The sequence below is a fragment of the Pelophylax lessonae genome (assembly GCF_965119305.1).
Source record: "Pelophylax lessonae genome assembly, chromosome: 4".
Taxonomy (NCBI): Eukaryota; Metazoa; Chordata; class Amphibia; order Anura; family Ranidae; genus Pelophylax; species Pelophylax lessonae.
Window position 1 is genome coordinate 601,337,658 of NC_138771.1, and position 23,774 is coordinate 601,361,431.

At 45.0% G+C, this 23,774-nt stretch overlaps 1 protein-coding gene across 7 annotated transcripts in view; it reads right to left on the reverse strand.

Annotated features, from left to right (window-relative positions):
• DOCK6 (dedicator of cytokinesis 6) overlaps positions 1-23,774 on the reverse strand; it is a 274,954-nt gene that overhangs the window by 56,167 nt on the left and 195,013 nt on the right. For 6 of the 7 annotated variants that reach the window (XM_082257263.1, XM_082257262.1, XM_082257260.1 and 3 more), the window contains 5 exons: positions 17,482-17,568; positions 10,609-10,840; positions 8,233-8,397; positions 6,173-6,351; positions 3,841-3,945 (listed from right to left, as the gene is read on the reverse strand). In XM_082257263.1, coding sequence (XP_082113389.1) covers positions 3,841-3,945; positions 6,173-6,351; positions 8,233-8,397; positions 10,609-10,840; positions 17,482-17,568 — 768 coding nt within the window. The remainder of the gene's footprint in view (positions 1-3,840; positions 3,946-6,172; positions 6,352-8,232; positions 8,398-10,608; positions 10,841-17,481; positions 17,569-23,774) is intronic. The other variant, XM_082257264.1, reaches the window with a different exon arrangement.

A 23,774-nucleotide genomic window follows, 5' to 3' on the forward strand; every position in this document is an offset into this window, starting at 1 on the left:
CCTATCTCTGTGAATCACCAGGTAAGGTGACTGGCAGGATAACGCGGCCTGTTCCGACACCCTGCACACAGAGGTGATAACCACCAAAAAGGCAACCTTCTGGGACAGCGTAAGCAGGGGAATCTCACGAAGATTCTCAAAAATAGACTTCTGGAGGACTGAGTGCTTAACTCCCTGAAGAAAAGTAGGCACCAGAGACTATGTAGCCAAGGGCCGCTTGAAAAAGGACCGCTAAGGCCAACACCTGACCATTGATAGTACTCAAGGCCAGTATCTGCTCAACCCCCCCGTTGAAGGAAGGTCAAGATCCGAGCCACCAAACAAAAGCGAGGATGAATCCCAAGAGACTCACACCATGCAATGTACGTCTTCCATGTACAATAGTAGATCTTCCTAGAAGTAGGTTTCCTAGCTTTTAACAGCATTGGAAACACCGACTCACATAAACCTCTATCCATTAGCACCTGGCGTTCAAAGCAGGATAGAAGATAGGTCCCTGGGACAGCAGATCCTCAGTGAGAGGAAGCTTCCAAGGAGCATCAGCGACCAGCCGCACCAGACTGGTATACCAAGCCTGACGCGGCCAGTCCGGTGCCACTAAGATGACCGGAATCCCTTCTGCCTCGATGACATGTAGAAGTCTTGGCAGAAGAATGATAGGAGGGAAGGCATAAATCAGATGATACTGACCCCTCTGGATCACCAGCGCATCTGTGGCGTCCGCAAGAGGATCCTGTGACTAAGCCACAAACCTCTGCTCCTTTCTGTTGAGCCAGGAAGCCAACAGATCCACCTCAGGGATGCCCCACCAGAGAAACAACTAATGAAACACCTCCAGATGAAGGGACCATTTCCCTTGGTCCAACCCCTGCCGACTGAGGAAATCCGCCTTCCAGTTTTCCACCCCGGGAATGTGTATGGTGGAGTGGGCTGGAACGAACCGTTCTGCCCACCTTAGAATGCCGGCTACCTCCAGAGCCACCAGGACACTTCTTGTGCCCCCCTGGTGTTTGACATAAGCCAGGGCTCTGGCATTGTTTGATTGAATGCGCACTAAGTATCCCTTAAGACGATCCGTCCAATGGCCCAGACACAGTCTGACCGCTCGGAGTTCCAAGACATTGATCTTGTACCGCCCCAACAGACCCTGTAAGTGGTCCGGGGACAGGCGCAAGTTGGATGGAAAGAACCTTGCCGCGGACCCACTTGTCTTGTACCAGGGGAGTCCACGGATCCGGAAACCAGTGAAGACATCCCCCAACCTCCGATACAGGTAGGAGAGAAGCCAGCTCTCAGCTTGCCTGACAAGGTTCATTTGGATCCTCCAGAGGAGGCAATGAAAGGCTTTGAGTCCTTGTCAGTCGACCCTGAGGGACGAAAAAAATTCCTATGAGCCAAGGAGGGCCACGTTTACGACAAGGTTCCTTGCTCTTAGTAGCCTGCAGAAGAAAGGTACTCTTTCCACCTGTGAGACCATTAATGATGTCGTTCAGGGTAGCTCCAAACAGGAGATCTCCTTGAAAGGGTAGACCAGTTAAGGTCTTTTTAGAAGTCTTGTCCGCAGACCAGAATTTAAGCCAGAAGACACGCTGAAGGACCACTGCCAAAACGGAGAGCCACATCCAGAGAGGCTCTACAGATAAACTACAGCCCCTTGAACAGCCAGCTCAGCAAAGGCAGGGGGGGGAGCTGTTCTCCCTCCAGGTCATGGCGTACCAGCCAGAGTGTACATATTGCGGGCCACGGCCTCCGCCTTCTTGTCAGCCGGATCCTTAAAGGCCGGGGACTCTTCAACCAGAATCATGGTTGCCTTGTTCAAACTGGAAACCGGAGGGTCAACCACCGGTAGAACAGTCCACTTCTTAAGGGACTCCTCATAGGGGTAACGCCTAGAAAATCGCTTAGGGACCACAAAGGAACGCTTTGGTTGTCTCCACTCTTTAGCGACACTTTTGTTAAAATAGGCGGGGAAAGGAAACACCTTTGCTGCTTTGGATGGCTTGTGAGTGCCAAAGGGAACCTGCGCCTCCGTCGCAGCTACGTCCTTCATCTTTAGGGTCTCGCGCACAGATACAATCAGTGCATCCACCAATGCCTTTTTGTATGCGGTTGCAGATGTGGAGGAATCACCCTCACTATCTGAGGATTTGGGGCGCTTGGTCGCCGACCCAGCAACGTGACCCACTTCCGTGGCGGCTGAATCAGATTCAGGATCTGATGAGACAGGTGAGGCAGAGGAAGGCGGGGGTGCTTTTTGCTCGCCTGTTGTCCGAAAGTCTTCTCCAGCTGGGACACAAAGGACTTCAGGACCACCGCCAGTGCATTGATGGATGGTTGGGACGCAGAGGGCCCCGCGGCCTCAGAGAGGGGATCAGGTGGGGGGATGTGCTCCAAAGACTCCATGAGTCACCAGGGGGACCCCAGAAAAAGGTGTAAAACACTGCAAGGGACATTTCCCACCGCAGTGGCAGCACCACCTGGTCGCCAGGCACAAAGCACCAAGCGATCCTCAGCAGAGCAGGAGAGAACCCCACCAGACTCACCACCCAGCAGAAACAGGCACCTGCAGTCACCAGGATAATCTGCACTGCACGCACGGCGATCAGGAAGTAAAAAGATCCAGGAGTCAGCACCAGGGGATGAGGAGGGGCTCCCACCACTAAAATCGCCACCCACAGGGCTCCACTGTCATGGCCGCCGCTATTTTCAATGGTAAACCACTGCAAAATGGCCGCCGGACTGCACAAACATGGCCACCGTGCATAGAAACACACAGGCTACAAAAAATGGCGGCACCACAAGGCTTTCAGGGACAGACCCAGGCAGGACGGAGGGCCCTGGCAGGTGCCCCCACCAGGTTCAACCCCCCAGCACAGACAATCGTCCGGTCGCCGACGGCGCACCCCCCTAGCCCCCATCACCAGTATAGAGTCCTGCCCCCACCCCAGGAAGTGGACCAGACCACCCAAACAGCCCCAGCATAAGTGGAGGGGGGGTAGGATGGGGGACAGATGAAAGGGGGGTTTCCTGACAGGAAGGAAGGGAACCCGGGGGTCCGACTGTCCCAAGGAGGGGCTCACCTCCACCCCAAAACTCTCCAGGGGGAGACAGCTACTCACCATACCAGGAAACGGGTTGGCACCGCTCCAGACAGAACCCTTCTCCATCGAAATGGGGGGCTGTTGGCCAGAAGTAACGCTGCGACTCGGGCCAAGACCTGGTCATATGCGACCTCGTGAGGCATTTAACTTGCAGGCTACTGGATCTATATTATCCAGCCCATTGCCCAGTCCGGCAGTTGATTGTAGGACTCACAGGAAAAATCCAGGAGAAAAAATTTCTATCTAAAAGAAAAAAATTGCCAGGTCCAGAGATCCCAGCAAGAACTAGGTCCTTACTCCTGACTAGGCAGAAAAAAACTACCTACAGCAGGGAGAGGGAGTATACCCCCTGGGACTGCCCATAACATAGCCAGATTCTTTTTCTGCCTAGTGTCCTACTGCTGTAGGGGGCAGTATAACGCAATGGTTATGAAGACCAGGAGCTGTGTCTGCCAATTAACAAAAGAGAAATGGCGTAGCTTCATCCATATGTGAGCTAACAAATACAATGTTGGTCATGTTTTTCCTATGTGAAGCCCATATCATACATGGTCACTGAACTTTGTGAACATATAACTTTTGGGGCCCTGAAGGCTTTGGTACACCTGAGGATAACGACGAAGACTAGAAATGTCACAATGGATTACAGATAAAGGAGGAGATGGCTACACAGCTACAGGTGAAGAGGGCATGCAGAGAGAGGCTGGCACATGCATAACACAGTATAGGGGAGTGCCACCTGTCTGAGCTCCGTGTTGGAGCTGGGTTGGGTCCGGCGCTGCACCGATTTCGGACCGCCTGGACAGTAAGCAGAGTTCACCCAAGAATGAGAGCGATCAATTCCCTGCAGGAGAGAGAATGCCCAGGAGAATAAAGGGGTGAGGACTGGCAAAGCACCCAATACAATGATCATTGGAAGTGGAGAAAACAAACCCAGGACATAAATCCAGAAGAAACAAAGCTCAGCTAGTGAAAGAGGCTCAGGATATAAAGGCATATAAAAATACATTTCTACAGAAAAGAAACACATATTTGTATGCAAGAATAATTTGGTATTGCAAGGAAAACAATAAAAAGCACATAATCAAACATCAATAACAAAGATTGAGGTTCAAATTTAGGCCAGTTCCTAATAAACAGGCTGAAAATCGCTTATTGGTTGGTCCTGTTGGCCCCCTCCCGTCCAGCATACTTTCAACTAAAAATCAAGGGAGTCAGGCGGAAAATTGTTAACTGAACAGCAGCTGCATCCAGTACAATAACCCAGCAGGGGAACTCATCCAAACGCGCTATATAGCGTGGATGAAGATTTTTTTTTTTAATACATTTCACTATCTACTACACTCTCTGTTTCCTTGTATCTCCCTTCATGCTGATCATTTTCTTCTACTATCTAATTTACCCCTTTGTAGTACACCACAATGGTTTTACTTCCGTTTACTCTTAATCATTTCCCTGACTTATTATTGAGTTGCCACCAGGATGGTAGACTTTAAAAATGCCCACTTATTATTATGGACTGCTGATGACTTTCTTTTTCATTCATTTTCTTTTCTAGAAAATAACTAATTTCATAAAAATTTGTCCTAAAATCTAAAACTTTTTTTTTTTTTTGTATATGATTTATTAATTTGTGTTCTAATATCAAACAAAATACATTGTTGATAACTAGAACCTAAACTTTCTCCGACCACAGTCTCAGACAATACCCATTTCTTAGGGTTGCACCGATACCGTTTTTTACCTGAAAGTACCGTTACTTGTACACAAGTACTCCCCCACAGGGCTGCTGTTAGAAACCATGGGACCCCATACAGACAACCTGACACAGGGCCCCATAGAGCCAATAATTCAGTTATGAATGCACATCGGACCCTTCCCCCAATCTCCATCTTGAAGGATCCTATTGTGTGCTTGCAGCTGCTGGCAGGAAGGAGATTAGGGAAGCCCGGCAGCATTGCGGGTATCAAGGACACAGGGAGACCTGGGCAACAGGGGGAAACATATGGTGCAGGGGGAGGGTGATTGATGTGGTGGGGGGGGGGGGCAATTACTAGAATCAATCCCCTGTATGGTCCTCTCTTCAGCAGAAGAAAGCCAACAGGAGGGAGAAGAGAAGAACCCAGCTTTCAGCTGCTGCAGAGAGAGCCATACAGAGAATTGGTTCCAATAATTGACCCCCCGCCACATCGATCACCCTCCCTGCCCACATCCAATTCACCCTGCTGCCTGGCCCCCCCTGCTGGCCGGGCCCTGCACAGGAGGATTGGTGGTTCTCCCTTATTCACGGCCCTGCTCGCTGTTACCAAGTACCGATACCTTTGCGGTACGATTTGAACCCAGGCTGAAGTCACTAAAAAAAGCCTGGGTTCAGACAGGAGCGGTGCGAGAAACCAAATGTGATTCGGACAAGAACTGCACTGCCTTCCTGTTCAAATCACAAGCGATTCTTTGCAGTGCGACTTGAGCCCATTCATTTTGTATGGGCTCAAATTGCACTACAAAGGTATCAGTTTTAGGTATCAAAGCATTTGCACTAGTACAAATGCTTCATATCGGCACGAATACCAGTATTGGTGGAACCCACTAGAATATAATCTGGGCTAATTACTGGTTTACTATTTCGATGCATCTAACATGCGCTCATGCTAGTTTGAAGTTTCCAGTTAATGGCATGTCACCAAAATTAAAATCTGCCTCTTTATCTGTCATTTCAGTCCATCAGCCAAGCCCCTCACATTTGTTTTCACCTGCTGGGGTAGGAAATGTTTCTTACCAATTAAATCTCTGCCCTCATTTCTTATTAAAAAAAAAAACTCCTGGATTCCATACAAGTCCAGTGCCCTTGTGTGAAGAAATAAGCTGAACAACATCTTAGGATGACTGCTGTTTGGAGGATACAGACTGCAAAGGTGAGTACAAGATACCTTCAAATGTTGATGGTAATTCATATCACTGGAGATATTAAATGGGGAAGACGGAACAAAAATCGCTATCGTGTGTCTGTGGGTAGCCTTAGAATTCAGCACACAAACAGAAAACCACCTAGCATTAAAATAAGCAAATCATACCTTCCCTCCCATGATCTTCAGCACCTCCTCATCATCCGCTGATCCCGGAGTGCTGGTCAGATCGGGGTTACTGTTACTAATGCTGCGGCAGCGGGACAGGTTGAGGCTACTTGGCCGCCCAGTGGCACGGGAGAGAGTAGCTGAATGGACAGTAGTAGGAGCGGAAGTATTAGCCAGTGCTAGGAAAACAAAAAAAAAAAATGAAAAGTAATAAGAAAGCCTGCCCAGAATCAAGAACTAATAAAATTGCACACAACTACTAAGAACAATCAATCTGGAATCCACCTACAATAATCAATACCAGAGCAGCAAGATTTTTTTTCTTTATCAAGAAGTGATCATTTAGTTTCAGGTTAAGGCTGCTGGAACAATCACCTTCTGGTTATTTGTTTCTGGGACTTTGCTTCAGTCACTGTGAAATTAGGTTAAAGAGTCACACTACATGTGCAGCATTCTCTAGAATACAAAAATAATTTAAATGGGTGACACCATCACTGTAACCACATAGGTAGTCAGAGTGGGGAACCCAGATACAGAGAGGTTTTAGCCAGAAGCTCAATGAGATCCAAAACAACATGCTCCTGAGGTTCTTACGCAATTTCTTTCCTTCTGTACGATGCCTAAAGCCCTTTCAGCTCCCAGTGCCTGAAAACATATTAGATTGCACTGTACAGTGCATGACACCCATAATTGGCTCTCATGGCCATTCAAGGTGTTGTGGGAAGATTTAAAGCTAGATTTTAGGTTGCCACACCAGCAGTATTTTAAAAGGCAAGGGGCAGGAGGAATATGAACTCATCATCAAATGAAATCTAAATGCTGAGCAATGTGAGCACTGAGAGAAATACTAGAGCAGTATAGTATACCTAATACTTCAATCTTTTTTTTTTTTTTTTTTCTTTCCTTTAGAGCAGAGGAAAGGATCAGGCTTGTGCAATGATGAGTGCATGAGAAAGCCGCAGATCACAAATGGCAAAAATAAACCCCTAATGCTAGAAACACCAATAATAAACAGAAAACAATCAGCGCAGACAGAAAATTGGCAGTAAAATGAAATAAGAACCAAAATGCAAGCTGAACACCGACCCGGGTACACAGTGTAACAACCCAGATAAGAATAAATACAGCAAATTGGTGCAGCGCAAATCACAAAACTCTAAAATGGTAAATGCAATAAAATTGCACTAAAAATTAGGTAAAAGAAAGTCCATAAATAGTAAAGTCCCATACACACTTTCAGCACTACTTGTGGATTTCTGATGGTGTATGGGACTTTACTATTTATGGACTTTCTTTTACCTAATTTTTAGTGCAATTTTATTGCATTTACCATTTTAGAGTTATGTGATTTGCGTTGCACCAATTTGCTGTATTAATGCTAGAAACACGTTACAATCTGACTGTACAACCTGCTTTTGACTTACCAATAACTATGCAGTGTGGGGGGCTGATTGCAATAGAATGTTTAAGTAAGCCCTCTTTCTAAATTTCTGTTGGTACATTTAAATGAGATTGTATAATCAAATTATAATGTGTATGGCTAGCTTAAAACTGACAAAACTGTGCAAAACAATAGAGACTAGATTGGCTCATATTGCTGCACCCGCCCAATTCTGATTTCCAATTCTACCTGTACGGCAGAAAGCTAAAACATATAAATATTCCATAGAGTTATATTGGATTTTTTAAAAACACATTTAGCAAAAACATTTGTTTTCAGCTAAACAAAGCTAAAAGTCGATGACTACAGTGCAGTACAAAGTTCGAACCTGTAGATGGCAGTGTTGCATACACAGTGCTGCAGGGCTTTCAGGTTTTGTTTTTTATTTGTTTGGCAAATAAGGTCCGTCACCCATCATATTTCATCATGATCATAACTTCACCCATCAGATTTCACCATGATCATGACTTCACCCATCATAGTTTATTAGCTGCAATAACCTTTTAACAAAATTCCTGAAGCTAAAACATGTATAATCATCATCAGTAACCTCCAAGTTCTGTGAATGCAGTGACATATGGCATGTGCCATTTCAAGCAGCACTACTGCTGACACTTACAGCTGTGCAGCTGGGCCGGCATGTCGCTGGGCAGGTGGAAGGCATAGTGGAGATAGGATGCCAGGAGGGCATTCCTGCCGTGCTGATCCTGAGAGGACTCCAGAGTGCGATGGATCTGGCTTACCAGAAGAGCCACCACTTCAAAAGCTACCCGGCCCAAATTCACTGAAAGAGAAGAAACAAATGAATTAATGGGTAAAATAAGAAGACGTTGTATAGGTCAAAGTTATTCTGTAACTTACCCATGCAGTGCATAATGACAGTTTCTCTTTAGTGTCGGCCCACACAGCTGCTAATACTTACCATCACTCTATATAGGTAAAGTGTCATACCTAGTACTCCCAAGTATGGAGGAGCATGTGACTCACTATCAATGATTTCATGTGAAAGTACTAGTGCTTGGTAATTGGTCACTCAGACGCACAGCACTGTCAGTTTGGGGTAGGATGAGTCTTGGCTTGAAGCTTACACAGGGCTTCCCACCAAGCACCCGCACGGTGAATGCAGGAGGAACGCAACAAAGGCAAGTATATGCAGCTATTGGAGCGGTTATAAAAGTGAACCTGTTGCTTTGCACTTCATCGGAAAAGCTCAGGTTCCCTTTAAGTAGCAGTACTGGTAAGGAGACACTGTCACCTTGCCTATGAAGGGCAAAATGTCAGTGTCCGGGAAAAGACCAAGACTGACCCCGATGTACTCACGTTATCAGTAATCTCTTGCAGCCACTTTCTTTTTCTGCTGCCTGCATTAGAACGAGCGCCATTGGCAACCAAGGAAGTGGTAACATTCCTTCCCTGGTCACGGCAGTGCCAAGGCCTTGCAACTGGCTGCTTGACCTATGTATTGTCACATGGAAGGAGGTCACATGCTCCTTCATACCTGGAAGTTTCAGGCGTTGGGATGATAATGGAATGGCTGCAAAGGAGGAAGAAGCAGTGAGAGATCACTGATAAGATGAGTGTAAGTGGATGGGAATCTTTCCAGAGAAACTGTCACTTTGCCTTGAATGGGCAATGTGACAATGTCTGCTTAAAGTGGTTGTAAACCTCAGATATGAAATATGAACAAAGCATATCCCTCTATAATGTGTACTTGTCCCAATTAGAAGCACCAAGTGTAATTTCTGTTTGCTGCTTTGTTCCTCTATCAGCATGAGTCACTTCTGACACCAAGAAAAAAATGGTGACAGGGGAGGGAGCTCCAGCAGTTTGACAGCCATCCGCTCTGTTCCTGTGTGCTGTGTGGAGGGTGTGTTCCTTTCCTCCAATCAGCTCTCAGAGCTCACCTAACTGAGCTCTGCAGAGTGTAACTTCAGCTCTCCGCCACCCTTTTTCCTTTACTTTTAAAAAAGCTTATAAATTCAGCACTTTGAAAAAAGAGAAAACTGTAGATAAACAACCTATGTAGGAGAATTTGTTTCCTCACTGTCTCTTCAGTCTCTTCACTGGGTATTTGTAAGAGTTTCCACCCAAAACTTATATCTAGTTTTGGATAGAATGCACAAGGGTTACAGTCTCTTTATGGTCTTTATTGCCACCATTAAGGAGGATTTCCTTTCATTTACTGTTCCTGTAACAGTGGTTACATAGACAGCAAACAAGGGAAAACCTCTGAAACAGACAGCAATAATAAACAAAAAAATACAGTAAAAAAAAAAAGCAAGCTTCATTGCTATTCGTATCCCTGCTGAGGATATTCACCCCCACTTCCCGTCCAAGTGACCCGGATCCCCAAACGATGAGGTGACAGGTAAATCTCTACAACTAGGTTATAAAGATTCAACAGGGGTTCCAACCTTTTCCAACTGTATGTAAATGTAAAAAAAAAAAAGATTTAGATAGAGTTACACAGGACAGTTGCAGTGAGGTGGGCCATAAGGTAGTCAGGTCTTCACCTCCATCAAAAATGTATTCCTCATTTAGGAGAATTGTTTGGTGTTCAGTCCTTTATACCCTAGTCCCCAAATCACTGGTTTATAGCCCAGGTACAGCTGTCCTGAGCTTCCTATTTCCCTGCTGAACCAACTGAGATTCGAACCGTCTATGGCCAACTTGAAAAGTTGAGCAACGAAGATGAGTCTTTTCTTTATCCACAGCACATCTAAAAACAAACAGCTCTCGTTGAAAAACCTTCTTTAAAGTGGAAATAAACCCTTATATCGTTTTCAGCCAAGGAAGCTGCCATCTTGGCCTCCGTTAAGTCTTTAATTGCCATGATGATGCACATGTGATCAGTTATGACACCAGACATTGGATGGTTTGACAGTTTGTTTGAGAGCACAACCAATGTGACAGTTACATTCAAAACTGTTAAATCGATGGGTTTACTTCCGCTTTAGAGCAGAAACCAAATAAGAGACAACAAAACTGGACTCACCAATCTGTCCTGCGATAACAGGGGGTCGGACAATAAGCAATATCAACTTATCCAGCAGCTGATGGCAGAAACAAACTGCTGGACCGAGAGCAGCCAAACGTAGGTTCCCCATGCTACTCTTCAGTTCGGATTCCACATTACTTTCTGAAATGATGACGTCCTTCAGGCGGAACGGGAAACTCTGTTCCTCCAAGACCTGGACCAGTGTGAAGAACTTGTCCAAGTAGGGGTCCTACAGAAAGAGAGAGAGAGAGGGGGCATTCAAATAATCAGCTCCAAGCTCTGATACTTCTTAGTAAGCACTCTGCTCTTCAAACTGGACTGTAACTAGGAAATAATAGTATTTTAGTACTTACAGTAAACCCTTTTCTTGGGGTCCACTGAGGAACACAGGAAGACCTAAACCTTTGGTATATACTGCTGCCTATATGTGGATTGGACATTGGCAAACAAAAAACTGTAGGGCAGTTTAGACTGTAACACCTTCCACTGCCAGCATACCAGTTTTGTAGCAAAGCAGTATTACAAGCCGAAAGTCCTGGGACCAACCTTGTTCAATTTATTCATAAACAGCATTGAGGACGGGATCAGTAGTTCGATATCAGTTTTTGCAGATGACACAAAATTGGGCAGGGCAATAACTGCACAGCATGAAGCAGATATCCTACAGGATGACCTGGACAAAATAACGGAGTGGGCAACGACTTGGCAAATGAGGTTTAATGTGGAGAAGTGTAAGGTTTTGCACTTGGGGACTAGAAACATAAAAGCGCAATACACGTTAGGAGGGGAACCCTTGGGGGAATCAAAAATGGAGAAAGATCAGGGAGTCTTGGTGGATGATAGACTAGGCAACAGCATGCAATGTCAAGCGGCAGCTGCCAAGGCTAGCAGAATATTAGCATGCATAAAGAAAGGGATGTATTCCAGAGATAAGACTATAATCCTTCCACTTAATAAAACTCTGGTCCGACCGCATTTGGAGTATTCTGTCCAGTTCTGGTCGCCAGTCCTCATGAGGGATGTGTTGGAGCTGGAGAGAGTCCAGAGAAGGGCAACTAAACTAATTAGGGGATTGGAGGACCTTGATTATGAAGAGCGTCTGCAATCGCTTGATTTATTCTCCCTGGAGAAGAGACGCTTGAGGGGGGACATGATAGCAATTTTTAAATATCTCAATGGGGATCTCAGCTTAGAAAAAAAGCTGTTCAGTCGAAGGGATTGCATGAGGACTCGGGGTCATACAATGCGATTAGAGGAGAAGCGTTTTAACCTCAGGCAACGTGGGAGGTTCTTTACTGTTAGGGTTACAAGATTGTGGAATTCTCTACCACAAGAGGTGGTTTCTGCGGGTAGTATGGTGGCTTTCAAAAGACTACTAGACGTACATCTCAAGGATCAGAACATTCAGGGGTGAGATGATTACAGCCACACACACCTACACAGGTTGAACTGGATGGACTGTTGTCTTTATTCAACCTCACCTACTATGTAACTATGAAAGAAGTGGGACCTGTGTCCATCAATGGTGGACTCCCAGAAAAGGATTTTACAGTGAGTAAAAAAATAACGTATTTTTTTATCCATCGCAAGATACAGGAAGTTTTAAACCCTCAGGAGGTCCAAAAAAAGTCAAACTGAGGGATGAACAAGACAGCAAAAACTGCTAACTGGTGCTAAGCAAACAACAGGAAATGGGGGCTGTTTGTAGTTTAAAGAGCTGCCTGAGGGACCTCATGGCTGAGGCTGGCATCAAATGAGACTGGCATCAGATGGTAAAACATTTGAATAGAAGACCAATTGGCAGCCCTACAAATCTTAGAAACAGTTGCCTGATGCCGAAAAGAGATGCTCACAGACCTATTAGAGTGGGTTTTAACTGGAAAATGAAGTGGCTGTCCTCAAGACCATAAGCTTGAACAATGGTCTACAAGAGCAATCTAGAAATGGTGGAGGAGAAGCTGGGATGCCCTTTGGGGTCTACCAGGTATGAAAAAAATTGAATCAGTCCAAAAGAAGCATAGGCTGAGACAGACTCCCACAGCCTGAACCACATCCAGATAATGAAGGGAAATATATTTTTGATGGACTGTAGCAGGACAATAAAGGAAGGAAGAACAATACCCTTATTAAGATAAAAGGCATACAGTACCTTAGGCAGGGTGAAAGTACTGTCCCATAACACCAAGTTGTCCCTATGTAAAACCATAAAAACGTATTAAAAAAAAAAAAAAAGCCAACCATCTACAAAGGAATACAAATTTGTAGGTAAGAGTAGAGAGAGGAATGGGCTCAAACGGCAGCTTCTGAAGCGAGAGAACCAAATTAAGATCCCACAGAAACTTAGGGAATTGGATGGGAAGAACCACATGGAGACCCCCTGCTTAACGGTCTTGAAGTGACAGTAAAGGAAGTTTTTTTTTTTTTTTTTTAACAACAAACATCTATACACCTTACCTGCTCTGTACCTCCTCTCGGGTCCTCCATCGCTGCTCCTGGCTCCTCCTCTCTGTCGCTTCCCATGGGGGCATTCATGCATGCTCACATCCAAGTCTTGCTGTGGCGTCTATTGACACAGACAGCAGAACTCTGCCCAGCACCTTAGTCACTGGCTTTGACTGACAGCACTGGGAGCCAATGGCTCCCGGTTCCCCAGCAAAGCCAGTGAGAAGTTAGGGGAGAGAAGTGTTGCAGACCTGCACAGCGCTGGATTGAATTAGGGCTCAGGTAAGTATAAAGGGGGGACAAAATCGATGCCTAAACAGGTTTTACCTTAATGCATTGCATTAAAAAACACTTACAGAGTTGCAGGTAAAAAAATAGCTATTGAGAACGCCCAATAGGAGGGCAAAACACCGCGTCTAGCGAGGCAGAGAGCGTGTGACGTCAGTCCCCTGCTACTTCCGGCCGGTGGAACGCACGCTGCGGGAGCAGCGTCCACCAGACCGGACTGCTATTTTTTTACCTGCAAATCTGTAAGTGTTTTTCTTTATGTCACAATAAACGGTTAGTACATACTTCACCATGGTGGGCTATTCTTGTTTGTTTAAATGAGAATCACATAGCCATTGGAACTTCAAGCTATCCAGTGGATACATGATCAATGAGGGATCACCAAGCCCATCACATACCCATTTTTAAGGCGCAATATTTACATCTTTACGGTGAGTGGGGTCACCCAAGGGGAGCACAAGAACTTTGATGTGAATTATCGCACTGGAGCACCTTGTATATGAATTGTCGCACTGGAGCACGTTTTTGCACTATTGAAGGACTGATTTATTGATTTATTTATCTTAAAATATATTTATTGGAAAGCACAGCAAGCACCTGTTTTATGCAATTAATTGATTCAGTTTTAGAATTTTTTACACCATTGTATTTGTATTGTTTCAGATGGTTATTAGATTTGCACCTAGCACTTTATCACATTGAGCAGATACTTATCACTTATAGTGTAATAGTAAGAAGGCAGCGCTGACTCGCATATCTTTTTCACTTTAAAGGCACTACAACTTATTAGTCAGCAGCAGTCCTTGCTTGTTTTTTGATTTTTTTCATTCACCCACATTATTGTTTATTGTATACGCATAAGCGCTCGGACCCCTCCTTTCATGCCACTAAAGCCAGTGATGGAGAAGCAGGATGGAAAAGCAACCTTTGGGACAGTCAATTCAGACAGTCTGGCTGTGCCCATGGTGTGCCTGATGGATGCCAATCTGAGGCAATGAGGATAAATGGAATTCCCTCCATCTCCATGCAGGTAAGGAAGAAGTTTCAGGAGAAGAAAGGCATAGATCAGGTTTTTCTGATCCCACGGGAGCCACCAGAGTGTCAAAGGTTTACCTGCACCTTTATACAATCTGCTCTAGCTTGTTAAACTTGGAGGCCAAGAGGCACCTCCAACCTGCGCCACTGGTTTCCAGGGTATACAGACCACTTTCCCGGGTTCAGGCATAAGGCTTCAAGTACTCACTAAACCTGGACAGCTACACTAAGCTGGTGTCTGAATACTATTCGGCATTGGCTTTTGTAGTGTGTAGGCAATGCTATAGGGCAAGGGATCGCTGGTTGAGTATAGTCCCTGATTTGACAGAGGAATTATGGGTTGAGGTGCTTGAGAGCTATGTAGGCACGGTAATCGCTTCAAATGACAAAAGGATACAAATACGATACTTACATCAAACATATTATACACCATAGCGTCTCTTTACAATGGGTGAGCGGGATACAGACACGTGCAATAAATGTCAAATCAGTAGGGGATCTTTCCTACAAATGGTTTGCAAATGTCCTAAAATCAGGCCTCTGTGGTAAAAGGTGACAGAATTTATAGCTGACACATTTGATCTACCAAACATATGTAGCCTGTTGGTTTGCCATTTAGGGGTGCTTGAAGATGAAACGATGGATACTGGTACTAGGCTTTTTTTGAGGCTCCTGTTCTTTTATGTATGAAAATTGATAGCATTAAACTGGATATGTACTGATACTCTGGACTTGGCAGCCTGGGTAAAATTGGTTAACTCGGATATCACACTCTATAAGATGACTTACAAAGCTAGAGGGTGCCCGAAAAAATCTAGAAACATATGGTATAGGTGGGTGGATTCATCTGAAACTGTGGCTATTAATCTTAGACCATCGTAGTGAGGATAATGGGTGATGGTGATATGGAGACAGGTGGCCAGGGGGGTGCTCTACATGGTTCATAGGGTTGTCTACTGGAAAAGGTTTGGAATTTATGAGGGGTGATATGATTCTGGATCAGAAGGCGGGAGGGGTTCACTCCACAGTAAGGTTGTTGTTTTTTCCTTCTTTTTATTTTTTGTTCATCCTACCCTGATATGTTTTCTTGGGGTTGGGTGGAAATTTGTTCACTTTTTGTATTTTTATTTCTGGTTTACAAATAATCACATTAAAACGCTATTTGTGAAGGAGATGATTTTGTGGTTGCTTAAAGGGTGACAAAGTGGATAGTGTAATCCTTCAGGAAGAACAGAATTGGGGGAAAAATACATATAATGTGTAAAAGGATTAACGGTGCAGTTGTATATTGTAAGACTGTTTAAAGAAAGGGGGAAAAAAGAAAGAAAGAAGAAAAAAAATGTTCCCATCCAATGTATATCTGTTTTGTACTTTGAAACATGCCTTTTTTTCGATGTTCTATTGAATGTCTACTTACACGTGGCAATAAAAACGTTTAAAAAGAAAAAATCTTGGACAGCTGGTAGCAGGTGAGGGTACACAACTGGAAGGCTGGATGGAGGAGGTGATCAAGGAAGGCGGGAAGCAGGAACAGATCAAAGATCAAAGCACTACATGGTGTTTTGCAGCTGAAGCAGTAATTGGGAGATGCTTCCTCAACACTGTATGATGCTAAAAAGCACAGCGCAAGCAACACTCCACCTTAAAGCGGAGTTCCGGCCTCGGATAAGTTTTTTCACTAAAAATACCCCCGGGACAGTCAGGGCTAGTACATTCCATAATGGCTAGCCTCTGAACTGTCCCGGGTCGCACTTACCTTTTAGAAGAAATACTTACCTTGAAAATTCCTTCTCCAGCGCTGCCATCTCAGGTGTGGGCAGCTGAAGCCAGCGCGTCCTCTTCGGTGACGTCGGAGTCCCAGAATGCCCTGCCCCGGTTTGTCACTTCCGGTGTAGGCGCGTCATCCCTCCACAGCTTCTGGGCATGCCCAGAAGCTGTTTAGCAGGGAATGACGCGCCTGCACCGAACTGACGAGCGGGGCCGGTGCAGGCGCATTGACTCCTGGGAGCGATGACGTTCAGCTCACCGGAGTCATCGCAAGCTGCAAGTGACGGCGCGGGCCGCGGCTGCAGAGGGAGGAAGTGGAAGGAAGGTGAGTATATTTTCTTCTATAACAAGGTAAGTAAACCAAAAAAAAAAATTGTGAGTATCCATTTGTTTTTTAAGTGACACTCAGCAAGCGGATGGCCCAAAGTGGATTTTGAGGCCGGAACTCCGCTTTCTGGAGGATGTCAGTGTGCGATCAGACCCCTAACCCCTTCCACAGCAAAGCCCAGTGCCCGGCCAGAATAGCCTGCTTACCAAGTGAGTCTAGATACAGTGCAATGCAGGGGCAAGGATAGTGGCTCTGGATCTGGAAGCACTCCACAGCTAACTTATACAGAATTATATCTGGAAAGTGTCCCACACACAATCCAGTGCCTAAGGACACTTCCAGGCTAGCCCAGCATCGTCAAGTCCAACAGGCTCCGGATGCAGTACGGTCCAAAATCCTAGCTGAGGACATCTGCAACGGATGTCCACTATGTTAGGCTAAGAGACACTCTGGTTCTCTAAGATGCTATTTTTATACCCAATCATATTACTGACCTGTTGCCAATTAACCTAATAGTTGAAAAATGTTCTTCCAGATATTTCTTGTTAGTACCACCTACTTTGCCAGCTTTTCGTTGCCCTGTACCAACTTTTTCAAGATGTGTTGCTGTCATCAATTTTAAAATGACTATTTTTTTCTTAAAATTTAACATTTTTTCAGTTTAAATGTTTTCTGTTTTCTATTGTGAATAAAATATGGGATTTCTGAGATTTGCAAATCATTGTATTCTGTTTTTATGTCGATTTTACACAGCGTCCCAATTTCCCTGCAGTGATTTTGTTAAGTTACTTTCAGTTATTCAGCTGCTTTTTGATGGTTGAAAGTGGCAGAAATTCCTACACGATTGCTTATCTTTTCTTAGTAGTAATGCTGGCTTTGGTATCTACTATTATGAAAAAATTGCACAAGCATGTAATAATGTGAAAATTACACAAATGACCCAAACGGTAGGTATATCCCTGGTCTCCCAGGACATGGAAGATATAAAGAGTTCTGCATGTATACCAGACCTGTGTGTGCACCGAGGAAGAGGCCACTAAATCCACCACGAAAACAGCTTTGTGATTGTCCACCCACTTCATCCCTGGGAGCTGGACCTAGAGACAAGAGCATACATACAAAGGAGATCAATAAATGAAAAACAAACAATGCTTTCAGTAACATACCATTATATAGATTAACAATTATACTGCCCCAAAGTTCCGCCAACTCAGAAGAAGCTAAAGTGTTAAATACATGCATCTGTTATACATACACTGACGCAGCTTGGACCAATGTAACTATGTATATACTATAGATGGGCTCGGGCGTGTTTGAGTTCCTACCTGCCCGATCCCGCCAGGAAGTCGACACTGCGATCTGCTAATCACAGGCATGGAGACATTTCCCGACCCGCAGCTGCACAGATCAGGAAATGTCTCACTGCCTGTGATTAGTGGAGTGCAGTGTCGACTTACTGGCGGGATCGGGCAGGTAGGAACTCGAACATGCCCGAGCCCATCTCTGGTATATACCATACCTGGCTGATGCCCCTGGAAAAGTGGAAATCACTGAAGTAGACACCGCTCCTCCAGTGATCTCCCATCCTGAGACACTGCCCTGCTGTATCCTGATACACAGGTCATCTGTTGCTCTACAAGAGCACCATTCAGAGAATGCTTTGAATATCATGAATTATTGCAAAGCATTTTCTGATTGGACAAGGGGACTGGATAGGCTTTAACAAAAAAAAAAAAAAAAATTGATACTCATTTTATTACATAATTAGGTGCATTTACAGGGGTACAGTGGTGAGCCTAAACTTGTTCTAATGTCTAGAATAATCATTTATTCTGGCCAGTGGAATACATTTATCCTGCTCTTAAAATACTGATCTAAACGCCTAATGTGCATGGCCACATAGACCAATATAGGGCTGTGTTTAAAGGCATAAAAAAGGAAGAAAAAAAAAAAAAGACATTAAAAGAAATATAAGAGATATTTCCTGCAAATGCGCAAAGACAGGCACGTATTCTGAGCTCTATGCTACCTGTCTTTGTATGTGCGTTGGAAAGCTCCACACGTGCACAAACGTTCAGTGATACCCATGCATGCGCAGATGTACAGCAGGGTTGTCGGGATCCAAAGCTGTGTGGCACAACTGCGCATGTGCAGAATCTGGGAGGGGGGCGGGTCTAGGTAAGATTTGCAGCACAATAAATGTTTAAAAAATAAAAAACTAAAATAAAAGGGGGGAGGAGGCAGGGCAAGAGGAGATTTGTATTAGGGTGAAGGTCTGCTTTAGCCTGTATTTAAACTTAGCGTTTTGTAAACGCATGCATGTTTGCGCTACACGCATAGTGCAGCTTATTTGAATTAACATGTAACAAAATACTGCAAAGTAGCTCATGCACCTTGTTGAGCATCAAGCTTTACGCATTTTTTAAATTGCACATTTATGCAGCATTTAACCTGTTCATTTTTTGCTGCATTTGGGATGTTAACGATGAATGGCAGCTCAATTGCATCACATGGGTTTTTATGTATTTTTCAAACGCTCACGAAATCCTGAGGTTTTATGCACTGTTCAGAAAAGCTGGATGTAAATGCAGACTTAAAGTTATACAGCCGTGGCCAAAAGATTTGAGAATTACTAAAAAACTATTTTCACAAAGCCTCCTGCCTCAGTTTTTATGATGGTAATGTGCATATACTCCAGAATGTTATGAAGAGTGATCAGATGAATTGCAATTACTTGTCACGAAAATTAACTTAAAGTGGCGTTCCACTCAAAAGTGGAACTTCCGATTATCTGCACCCCCCCCCTTCCGGTGCCACATGCCACATTTGGCACCTTTCAGGGGGGGGGGGGGGATGTACCCTGTCCCCTCTTCCGTTGGACCTCGCCGCGGTACGTCAAGAGGTTCAGCCACCTCCTCCTCCCTCTAGGCCAGTAAGAGAGAGCAGCATGCTTCCCGCATGCGCAGTAGGGACCCGGACGGGTTCCCTTATCGGCAATGGCGGCAGCATCTGACAGCCGATGGATACATCGGCTGCGGTGCTGACATCGCTGGACTCCAGGACCAGGTAAGTGTTCTAATATTAAAAGTCAGCAGCTACAGTATATGGGGGGGGGGGGTGGAACACCGCTTTGATCCCCAAAAAAACATTTCCACTGAATTTCAGCCCTGCCACGAAAGGACCAGCTGACATGTCAGTGATTCTCTCGTTAACACAGGTGTCAGTGTTGACGAGGACAAGGCTGGAAAACATTCTGTAATGCTGAGTGAGTTGAAATAGCAGACTGGAAGCTTTAATGGGAGGGTGGTGCTTAAAATCATTGTTCTTCCTCTGTTAACTATGGTTACCTGCAAGGAAACACGTGAAGTCCTCATTGCTTTGCACAAAAAGGGATTTACAGGCAAGGATATTGCTGCTACTACGATTGCACCTAAATCAACCATTTATCGGATCATCAAGAGCTTCAAGGAGAGAGGTTCAATTGTTAAAAGAAGGCTTCAGGGAGCCCAAGAAAGTCAAGCAAGCGCCAGGACCGTCTCCTACAGTTGATTCAGCTGTAAGATCAGGGCACCACCAGTGCAGAGCTTGCTCAGGAATGGCAGCAGGCAGGTGTGAGTCCATCTGCATGCACAGTGAGAAGAAGACTTTAGGAGGATGGCCTGGTGTCAAGAAGGGCAACAAAGAAGCCACTTCTCTCCAGGAAAAACATCAGGGACAGACTGATATTCTGCAAAGGTACAGGAATTGCTGAGGACTGGGGTAAAGTCATTTTCTCTGATGAATCACCTTTCTGATTGTTTGGGGCATTTGGAAAATACCTTATCCGGAGAAGAAAAGGTGAGCGCTACCATCAGTTCTGTGTCATGCCAACAGTAAAGGATCCTGAGACCATTCATGTGTGGGGTTGCTTCTCAGCCAAGGGAGTGGGCTCACTCATAATTTCACCTAAGAACACAGCCACGAATAAAGATTGGTAAAAAAACATCCTCCGAAAGCAACTTCTCCCAAAGATCCAAGAACAGTTTGGTGAGGAACAATGCCTTTTCCAGCATGACGGAGAACCTTGCCATAAGGCAAAAGTGATAACTAAGTGGCTTGGGGAACAAAACATCGAAATTTTGGGTCCATGGTCAGGAAACTCCATAGACCTTATCCCATTGGGAACTTGTGGTCAATCCTCAAGAGGCTGGTGAACCAAAAAACCTCACAAACTCCAAGCATTAATTATGCAAGAATGGGCTGCTATCAGTCAGGATGTGACCCAAAAGTTGATTGACAGCATGCCAGGGCAAATTGCAGAGGTCATGATAAAAAAGGGTCAATACTGTTTGCATAAGCTCAATGTAATTGTCAATAAAAGTTTTTGATCCTTATGAAATGTTTGTAATTACTCTTCAGTATACCATAGTAACATCTGACAAAAGATCTAAAAACACTAAACAGACTTTGTGAAAATTAATATTTGTGTAATTCTCAACTTTTGGCCATGGCTGTAAATGTTGTACGAAGCTGCATCGAATACAAAGCTCCCTCTAGTGGTTCATTTCCAAATCTCTACATCTAATACAATAACAACATTTTGTATAATTAAATGTGTGAAAACGTGAACTTCTCATCATGATCTGTAAAGGCAAACACTGCAATAGTAACTTAAATACACAATACTTTGCTTTTAAGCAGAGAGGTACGGAGTCCATTAAACAGGACATCTGGAATCTCAGATGAGAATCGACTTCTCAGTTTCTGCAACCTAATGTATAATTACTAGAGCCATAAATGCGCAATTAGACTAGGACTGCAAGCGAGATGACGATCTGCCGGAGGACAAAGTCTGCCCATTAAATCAGATATACAAAGATTTTCCAACATCCGATAAATGGAACAGTTTGCTCTAAGGAGCACTTTGATTTCTTTCTATTAAAAGCAGCCGGAACATTTTGTAGGCGTTGGAGAACACAACTGCAACTAAAACACCGGAGGATCATTCGGCACGCATCACGTCCTGCTCTGCCTGTAACTTTAATCACTGTCATTTCTGGCAGCTCAACACCCAGATCTGTTTTATCCATTAAAAAAATCAAGAAACACTAAAGGAAAGTTCAGGGGGCCTGCTTGTTCCATGCCTTTTGTCTCCTTTGTATAATCAGATTATTGTTACAGAAAATTCAAGCCAAAATGAGCCGCTAGAATTAGAAGGCTGTTTGACTCGTATCTAAAGCGTCATTTATCTGTGAAATAGACAAAGATCACAGAAAAAAAATGTGATTTTTAACTTACCGGAATAAAACCCACAGTGACCTCTGAAAGTTTAGAGGGGGAGAAGGAGGAGAACCCGGGGGTCCCATGTCCACCCCAAAACCCTGTAGGAGTAAAGGGGGGACAGCTACTTACCATACCAGGAACAGAGTGGGCACCACTGCAGACAGACTACTGCTCCATCGGAATGTGGGTGGCTGTCGGCTAGGAGGAACGCTGTGACTCAGGCCGAGGCAATATCGTATGCCCCCTCCCGAGACGTTTACCTCGCCAGCCCCCGTCCAGTGGGGCTATGTCGCGGCTGACCTATTGCAGAGCTGAGGCCTGCACGCGCTCGCTGGCCAGACTGGGGGGACCCTCTGGATCTAGATTATCCAGTCCGTCACCCAGTCCGGCAATTGATTGTAGATTAAGGGAACCTAACTTTGCCGCGGCGCCATTCCCGAAAGTGGAAAAGGGTACCTGTCAAAAACAGGTACCCGTTCCCCCCTCCCCCCTGAAATGAGGCACCGGGGGGGGGGGGGGGCAAATGAGCGGAAGTTCCACATTTGGGTGGAACTCCGCTTTAAGCTTTAACCACCACAATACTGGGCACTTTCACCCTTCGGTGCAGTCACACTTTGATTGACAATTGCTCGGTCATGCAAAACCGAATCCAAATTTTATCATTTTCTTCACACAAATAGAGCTTTCTTTTGGTGGCATTTAATCACCGCTGAGTTTTTTATTTTTTGCTAAAAAAAAGTTTTTCTTAGTTTCGGTCAGAACATTTTGTAAAGTATTTTTTCTCCTTCACTGATGTGCGCTGATGAGGCTGCACTGATGGGCACTGATAAGGTGGCGCTGACGGGGTAGCACTGATATGCAGCACTGATAGGCAATGATAGGTGGCTGTAGGCATCACTCCAGTACAGCACTTTCCCTAAATATCGGCAATATCGGCAACCTCAGGGGCCGATTCCGATATATTGGGGAAAGTGCATTTCGGCCCCCCATATATCGGTCGATCCCCCAATTTAAACTACATAGGATAAGTGCTGAGTGGAAGATAAAGTAAACATGACAGTCACTAACTAAGGCTCGGTTCATATTTGTGCGATGCGGGAACGCTGCGAATATGCAGCGTGATCCCAGCATCGCATCCGCACATCTGGCAGTTCACACTGTCATGTGTGATACGCAGGGGGTGTCAATTAAATGTTAACGACACCCCCAGTTTGATCGCATATCGCAGTGCGATCTGCAAGTACGCACAGAATCGGATCGCACAAGTGTGAACTCCGTCCGCACAGGAGATCGCATGTAATGAAGGAGCAGTGCGCTCCGAATTACATGCGATCAGCGCATCCGCAATAATGTGAACCGGTACTTAGTGAAAACCACAGCTCCCCTAGAGAAGGGTCTTGAGTAAATAAAAACAAAGGAGACAAGGGCACTTCCATCTGAGTGTAAACCATGTAAGATAGCATGAGATATTAGTAAGGCAATGCACTCACATTGTGTCACTCCGTAAAGGAGGCGTGGCTACGCGTTTCAGGGCACTGTCCCTTTGCCAAACCATAGGGAAAGTTTACGGAGTGGCATCACTAAATGGAGCCGAGTGGACTGAGGATACCCGGAAGCTGCAACTCAAGCTGGGTTATTTGTGCTCCAGCTCCTTGAGCTACAGCAGTCCTCTCCACATGCACACAGCAGCTTCCAGGCCGAACTCTGCAACCCCGAGCCAGCCGATTGCCTGCCGTAATTTGCCATGGATGACAAATCCCCTATTGATGATGTACTGATCTTTCCTTCATAACTTGCGAGCGCATTACCTTACTAATATCTCATACTTTCTTACAAGGCTTGAACTCAGATGGAGGCACCCTTTCTCATTTGTTTTTATAGCTGCCCAGCTGGCGGTGTGTGGGTGCTCCTGCTCCTTCTGTTACATTCTATGTAACATAAAATAAAAAAAAATAAAAAAAATTCTGTCAGGGAGAGTGAGAACCCTCATAATAATGGCCACAGCAGATACACATACCCAGGTCCTTGTCCAACATCTACC